The sequence below is a fragment of the Clavelina lepadiformis genome, chromosome 6, assembly GCF_947623445.1.
Source record: "Clavelina lepadiformis chromosome 6, kaClaLepa1.1, whole genome shotgun sequence".
NCBI classification, from domain to species: domain Eukaryota; kingdom Metazoa; phylum Chordata; class Ascidiacea; order Aplousobranchia; family Clavelinidae; genus Clavelina; species Clavelina lepadiformis.
In genome coordinates this window covers 14,603,505-14,611,276 of record NC_135245.1, presented here as the reverse complement: position 1 = coordinate 14,611,276, position 7,772 = coordinate 14,603,505, and the positions used below count along the sequence as shown (strand labels likewise).

General features: G+C 35.5%; 1 protein-coding gene across 1 annotated transcript; it reads left to right on the top strand.

Annotated features, from left to right (window-relative positions):
• Window positions 1-815: 815 nt before the first annotated feature.
• LOC143463511 (GPI inositol-deacylase-like) lies at window positions 816-4,803 on the top strand. The gene is made up of 4 exons (XM_076962007.1): window positions 816-1,010; window positions 1,412-1,570; window positions 1,733-3,942; window positions 4,070-4,803. The coding sequence occupies exons 1-4, from the start codon at window positions 873-875 to the stop codon at window positions 4,311-4,313; spliced, it is 2,751 nt and encodes a 916-aa protein (XP_076818122.1). The 5' UTR covers window positions 816-872; the 3' UTR covers window positions 4,314-4,803.
• Window positions 4,804-7,772: the final 2,969 nt, after the last annotated feature.

Genomic DNA, 7,772 nt, shown 5'->3' with positions numbered 1-7,772 from the left:
CAACCTGCATTTGCATGAACCCACACCACTGACTTTTATCGTAGTAAAAACCCGCTAACTTGCTTAATCCGGAATTTCTGATAACTCAAAGCAGCTTCACTGGTTTTGGCAAATTGCTTATAAGCAATTTATATATTACAGTAAATTAAAATGCATCTCAACAACTAAAGATATCTCGTGTAGGCTTCAGTGCATAACATTTGAAAGCTTTGAGATTTTTTAACATTGAGAGTCGAGGCTGTTATGACGGTGATGTTAAGAGGTTATAGAGTTAACAAACTCAAAAGCGTTTGAAGGAAACAACTGTATCATGTACTGTACATTTAAAGCAGCTTATCTAAGTGACATAAAAGCAGTTACACCGGTACTGAGACTGAGAAAGGTTGTGGTGTTTCATGATAAAAACTAGTTGATTCTGAGTGATTTAGGACGAAATAGATACAACAGTTGAACATTACTTACAACAAGTATTACATTTAATGCCCTGGATAGTACTGCTTAAATTAAACAAAGTTTTAAGGTTTGTCAAAAAGGGTCTACAAGAAGAACATGTGATATATGAGTGCTTGAAACACCACTGTAATCCTCAAGTCACATTTTTATAGTTACTTGCCACCATTATTATCAACTTTATTCAACTTGAAATAATTTTTCCATCCCTTCAACTTCAGGTTGGTAATGGAAACTAACTCAAACCAGGTTATAAAATTACCCAACTGAAATACATTTTTGCAAGGTTTTCTCATTCTGTGCTGATTGTTTTGCTCATCATCCTGCTTTTGTATTTGTGTATTGAAACACCTATATTTAGGTTCCATCTTAAGTAGTTAGAAAAATTTTAGACTTATGTGTTGAGATCTTTGTGGTTGAGGATGAGCCCAATTGCTGGAAGGTGTTTTCATGCCACCATTTCTTTATTGTTATGTATTGGGATTTACAATATGCTGTACCAAACCGAAGAAAATAGATGTGAAATGACCTATATGTTTGAATTGCCTCAGTATGTAAAGGCAAGTTTTATGTTTTATTTATGGATTAAGTACAACATGAAGAAAGGCATGGCAGCTGAATTGGCAAAAATATTTCTGCTTTATCTTTAATAATATGCTGTATTTTTTCATATTTAAATATTTTCCTTATATGAGGAGTATTTTTTGTAAGTCTGAGTTATTAGGTATTGTGATTGTTGATACAGAATTTAAGGGTATATGATATTCAATTTTCTTATAATTGAAAAAATAAAAAATAAAATCAGCAAAAGTTACAAAAGAAGATATATATATACTGGTCGAAATGTTTCATAAGCGCTATAAAATAAATTGAAACTTTTTACATTTTGGTATAGTGGTTCTTTTTATTATTAGGTTATTTGTGTAACTGTGGTTATATAATTTTGTAATGACTTTAACAGGTTTCAACAACTACTGGCAAAGATGATGGTATTATTAACCACTCTAACTACTCACTATATTTGTATGGTGAAGGAAGTTACTTTCAAAGCATTAAAAACTTAAACTTACATGGGATACCAGTTCTGTATATTCCTGGTCATGGTGGAAGCTACAAGCAGGTGAATACTTATAGATGAAGTTTTGGTACATTAAAAATGCCTTCACAGCAACGTTTTCGACTGATGCTACTTTTATGCTACTTAGTTTATCAAAAAGATACAAGTTACAAACAGAATATCAATTACAATGATTGTGTCAAATTTAATGGTACTTTTATGTAGGCTCGTTCACTTGGATCAGTATTATTAAGGAAAGCAATGAAACAGAATGAAGGTTTGCATTTCAATGTATTTAGCATTGATTATAAGGAAGAACTTGTTGCTCTTTATGGAGGAACACTGAAATCCCAGGTATATTTTGCTCACCAATGTATCAAACACATCCTATCACTTTATGAGCATTCTCAAAACAAGCCTACTTCTGTGGTCATTTTGGGCCACTCTATGGGTGGATTTATTGCCAAAGCTCTGTTTGCATTGCCTGACTTTGATGCACGATCTGTTAACACCATTGTATCATTAGCTACACCTCACATATCTCCTGTAATCAACATTGACCATTTTCTGTCTAACTTCTATGACTCCGTGAATGATTATTGGTTGAAACACAAAGAAAGTTTGTCTCCTGTGAGTTTGATTTCAGTTGGAGGAGGACCCAGGGATGTTCAGGTGCCAACATCACTCACACGATTTCATAATAACAGTTTCAATCACTTTTCAACAGTAGCTACAGCTGTTCCCACTGTACATGTTTCTACTGATCATCAGTGTATAGTGTGGTGCAAGCAATTGGTGCTGGTAACTGCACGCTTTTTGTTTGATATAGTAGACCCAAAAACAAAGCAGGTTACAGAAGACATAAATCAACGGCAAAACGCTGTGAAATTCCGTTTCTATCAAAATCCTGGTGTTGGTAAGGTACCCACATCAAACAAGGCGAAAATAGTTAAAGTATCTGGTCAGTATGTGTGGAAGCGTGTGGAAGACTTGTTTTGGTCCTTAGATGCTATTGAAGCCGGTACTGGTGCTTATTTCAGTTTTGATATTCAACGTCTTACAAACCTCCATGCCCCAAACTTTGTTGCTCGTACTGACTCCAAGAGAGAAAAATGGATTTTAGCGTGTACTAGTTCTGAAAACGAAAAATGTACCGAAGCTACTGATTTATCCAGGTCAACTGTATCAACACCAAAATACAGATTAATTCATTTAGACTTAAACGAGCTACTTGATCAGGGTTTCACAAATATTTTAATTCCTACATCACGTGCCAAAGCACCCAAAATACTTGATGTAAATGTTTTATCAAATTTGGAAATATCAAACAAACTAATTGTTCCTCACGTCTTTTCAAATTTGTGGACATTCAGTCAAGGTGTTCAGCACTTCATATCTGAATCCTCTGAAAAGGCAAGATTTTATTACAAGGTAGAACTAGAAGGATTCCAAGCGATTTATCAAGCTTTCAGGCTGGAAATCGTAAGTGACAATGAACACATTATGAAAACAGAAATAACGTGGGATGATGGCCACTTTTCATATGAAGAGAATAGTTTCATAACAATGTTGCACCAAGCACCTACCACCAGTGACGGAAAAGTCTTTTTGCACATATATCTTTCAACAGATGATTCAGTTTTATTAAAAATTAAACCAGAGTTTTTCCATGTTCTTGGCCAGATTATACGTTATTTTGGGGCTCAATTGCCAGTTTTTGTCATTGCTAATGTGATGCTAACATTTATTTACCAAGTCAGCCAGATGTACAAACATGAATCTTGCCATTCACTTGCTGATGCTAGTGAAACAAGTTGCAAACCATACAAAATACAGCCGTTTGTGAGCTTAACAAAATATCTATATGGCATTTCCTGGTTCCATGCAATTTGGTCTACAATAAGTTTACCTGCACCAGATTCTCTTATCCTGGAAGAACGTTTACACACATGGTTTTCATTTGCCCCCCTAGTTCTCTTTCTGTTTGCTTTTGAAATATTTTCCTTGCTGATAATGGTGCAGAATTTTCTTGGCAAAATATTAAGCACACTTATACCTTCAAAAGTTGCCGATCAGGTTGTATCTTCAAATAGTTTCTATCTTCCACATGTTGCCCTCCATTCTGCTGCTCTGGCAATTTTTATACAAATAGCAAGTCCATTTGCATTACTTTACATGTACTTGGCATCATTTCTCAGAGCCAACTTGTTAAGAATCTCGGTGAAACCTTTTGTACCTCCGACTGAATCAAAAGGTGACGGCAAAGAGGAAGATAAGGATACAGATGGACCAGTTAAGAAGACTGCAAAAACATTGTTACAACCGACTAGCCAAAGTGAAGACAGATACTCAGTGAATGTCATCCTCAGTCAGTTATGGCTGTGGCTTTTCCTTTGTTCCGTTCCATCTTTTGTAATGCTTCTCAAAAATTTCAGGTTTGCAAAACTATTGTATTGCTTGTTTCATGACAATTGTAGTTGTAAACAATTAACATTTATAAAGCCATGTGTCATATTGCCTAAGATCACCTATAACTCAAGGGACCTTGAATTATGTTTCCAGATCCACTATGGCGTTTCCAGAAGATCCAATGTTGATGCCAACCATGATTGCTTCTGTGGTATTTGTTTTACAAACTTTTAAACCTGACCATGATGGAGTGAAAAATTCTCGCCTTAGGTTTCTTTCCTGGTTCTTTTTTCCACTTGCTGTGGCCATGGTGATATTTTCCATGCATACATTACACAGGGTGCCGTGGTTTGTTGTATTTTTCTTGTTCCTTCACACGTTAATGCAAATATTTTAGGGAACGTTTTTAACTGGTACTACCTTATTCGAAAAAATGTTTTATTGAGAAGTCAGAAGACAATTCTTTGTAATTTATTTATCAATATTAGCTTGTTATTTTCAGTTCCTTCCTTTGTAGTTCGTTTAGTTAAGTTGTCCTGCCCTTTCAGAGTCCAATACATTTGACGAAATTATTTCAACCGATTCCTTATTCACGCTGGAGCTTGTTGTATTTGGGTTTATGTAGACGTTTTATGCATTTGTTGCGTGTTCCCTACATTTCTTTTCATCAATCATCATTTATCACTTGTTTGAGGTAATTTGTTACGTATATTTAACTTAGGAAGCTTATGGACGCTTTCTATGTCGTTTTGCAGTTACATTATTGCAGTAATAATATGTGTCCATTTATAATAATTTTATGGTCTACAAAACTTTGTAGTAGCAATTTCTATCATTTCCGTTACATGCATGTACATCGATTAAACAATTAAACCATTGTTCTGCCATTTTATTAATTTCATCTTCTACGGAAACAGTCTAAACGAGGGCCATTTTCCCTTCTAGTCCTCCTTCCAATACGAAGTGACTGGGTCACATGCCACAGCGTGTTGAACATTGAGGGTATCAAACTGCAATTGAAAACGGTTTAACAAAAAAATTTCACGATTCGAGTTTGCACTGGATGCAAACGTTTATTCCGTTCCAGGTTTAGCAAAGTTACTCATACACTGTTCGCACTGGGTTAAAAGGACATTTTGCAGCAAACTGTCCCGTTTGTATTCGATTGAGCTGCATTTGCAACATGCAATGCAACATTTCCGATCTTGCGCATCCTGTCGCTAAACCCATTGTCTTGGCGCCAACAGAGGTTAACACTTTCTGAATGCTTTTCGATATAAACCGCAATATATCTAAAAAACACTACATGCATCTACATTTGTTGGCCGGGTGCTGCCAATTCGAATTAAAACGACCAGTACAAAAATGTTATTGCCAGAAAGGAGGACGTATGCTAATTCTACCATATGTATTCTTTTCCAGGGCTGAGATTTTTCTTGTAGTAATATTTGGAAAATATTTTGCCCGATCCAAGACTTCCGGCTAACTTGATATTATTTTATTGGCAAATAACATGTGGCGAAGCAAAAGCATAACTTGATGCGGAGAAACGTCAGAAAATAAGCGTCTGTGTGCCTTCTTGTCTTAAAGACGACTGGCTCCAAATGCAAACTGTGAAATAAAAAAAAAACACACAATGACTTTTTCGGCAAATAAATGTGGTGTCCTGTCACTCTCTAGCCGTCTAGCGGACAGGATGGTGAATGCTACATAACTTTTGCCAGATGTCCGTAACTTTTACTAGAATTTCTTGCAAAAGGTTCGTTAAAAATGCGATGGTGCCACTGGCAAGGGACTTTTTGACAGATAGATACAAGGAAACTTTTACAAGATGAAGAAAAAGCTTTCCAAACTTTTTTCCGTGTAATGTAGCCCTAATTATAGGCTACTCCGTTTGTAACAGAAAATATTAAGCTTACAGCATAATGTAGACGTGTTGTTTCACCCAGGTTTCGTGCAGAAAGTGAGTATTTCAACGTAAGAAGATCATGCAGCTCGTTGTTAAAGATAGACTGTTAGGTTAGGAAAATGGGCATCGAATGCAAAAGGTTGATTTTAGCTATTTAGGTTTAAACTTAGATTAGAAGGAAGGTTTAGGTTATTACTAGTAGCCTATGTTATAAGATTTAAGTTAGCTTCAATCGAACGATTTGTCCGGTGAAATATAGTGACTGCGTTTCCTAGGCTATACCATACTGCCGTACAAAAATGATAGGCCTATGCCTGTACCGTTGAAATGATTGTTTCAAATAAATGCTTACCAGGCTTAATTAGGTCTAGTGTACAAGTGGACAACCACAGGATGCCTTTATTCTATAGACTGCAGCTACTCTAATTGTGATGTCATCTGGTTGTGCACTTGTCTACTAGACCCGTTTAATTTGGATTTATGTTAATGTAGTTTAAATTTTTATACTAGGTCTACTATGATAATCTGAGCCTCACCCAAAATTACCTTATAATTAATTTGTTTGTTTATCTTTTCTTGACCCATAAAACGGTTCATTTTCCTCAACGGAAGCCCACATTCAAAGTAATTCTTAAATTAGTACAGCCTGTGACAGCAAAGTGTGCTGAGCAAATGCTTAAATATTAGAATGAGACTGACTGCAAACGTCGTAATAACACCAGCAGTCAAAAACAGTGCATTTGAAACAGCAGAATACACACATATGTTTTTATTGAAAGTGTTTATGCCTCTCTGAACAATTTTTTGATGTATTGTACGATTTTTGTTAAGTTATAAGTTGGTATGTGGGAAACAATCTTTGATCTTACTTGAAATTGTTTAACTTGTGTATAAATAACGTTAAATTGCTGAAACTCGCTATGCATTATTTTATTTGTTTATTGTTGTTTAATTTAGTTTTTACTAGATTGAGTTAAATCATTCAACTGTTTTACACTCATTTAACTTTTTGTTAAAGTTGTAAGTATACAATACATTACAAAGTGGGCTACATGCAGAGCCATCATAGGTTATACCAATGATATGCCTCTTGTTTAGCCAGCTTGGCCTTGTATCCGATTTCAATGTATGGAGTGATGGTGCAATTCTATGGTTTGAATTAAACAGAGAAACGGAAATAATGCTATATAAATAGTACTTGTGGGACTGACTGTCTGGCAATAGAGTGTCAATTACCTAGTCATTGCCTCATATATAGCGCAGTTTTTACGATTTGTTCTCCAGAAGTTTTGCAATTTAATGACGTATTTTAACTTTTTCACTAAAAAGCATAGTATTGCACTTGCAGGCCTATGGCATAGTTTCAACACGATCAAATTATTGCTCTGAATCCGCGCTGTCTAAAATGCGGCCTGAACAAAAAGTTTTTGCAGCCTTTGACCAGTTGCATAGTTAGGGCAGATGATCTAATTGTGTGAAACAGTTGTTGGTTAGGTGAATTAAATTTCTCAGTTTGAACTGTCAAACTGTGAAGAAATAAATAACAAAAGATTTGACAAGCCAAGGCTTTCAATGAGTATAATTGTTTCAGCCTGCCAAGGTACAAGAATAGCGTTGTGTTAGATGTGGCCCATATGCTTAAAACTCTAGACACCCCTGCTCTAAATCTAATTTATAAACATCATGATGAATGGATGATGAGCAGTTGCGCCTGCACATGTATGAGGGTTCTTGGGAACCAGTTGGCACACTTCCAATTATTTAGTTTAGTCGTTTATATTGGGTTTAGTCACCTGTCATTGTTTCCAACAAAGTGTTTTGTCGTCACAGTAAACGTATGCGAATGATGCATCAAATCATCAACTTGAATTGTGGTACATTAATATATATACACTGCTTCAGCGAATTGTTAAAACTATATCTTTTGTCTTTGTTCACTAAATAAAA

Bases quoted from the DNA above. Each gene is read 5' to 3' on its own strand.
- LOC143463511 (XM_076962007.1), top strand. From the start codon at position 873: ATGAGCCCAATTGCTGGAAGGTGTTTTCATGCCACCATTTCTTTATTG. The intron at 1,011-1,411 runs GCAAGTTTTATG...TGACTTTAACAG, and splicing joins AATTGCCTCAGTATGTAAAG to GTTTCAACAACTACTGGCAA. The intron at 3,943-4,069 runs GTTTGCAAAACT...TTATGTTTCCAG, and splicing joins ATGCTTCTCAAAAATTTCAG to ATCCACTATGGCGTTTCCAG.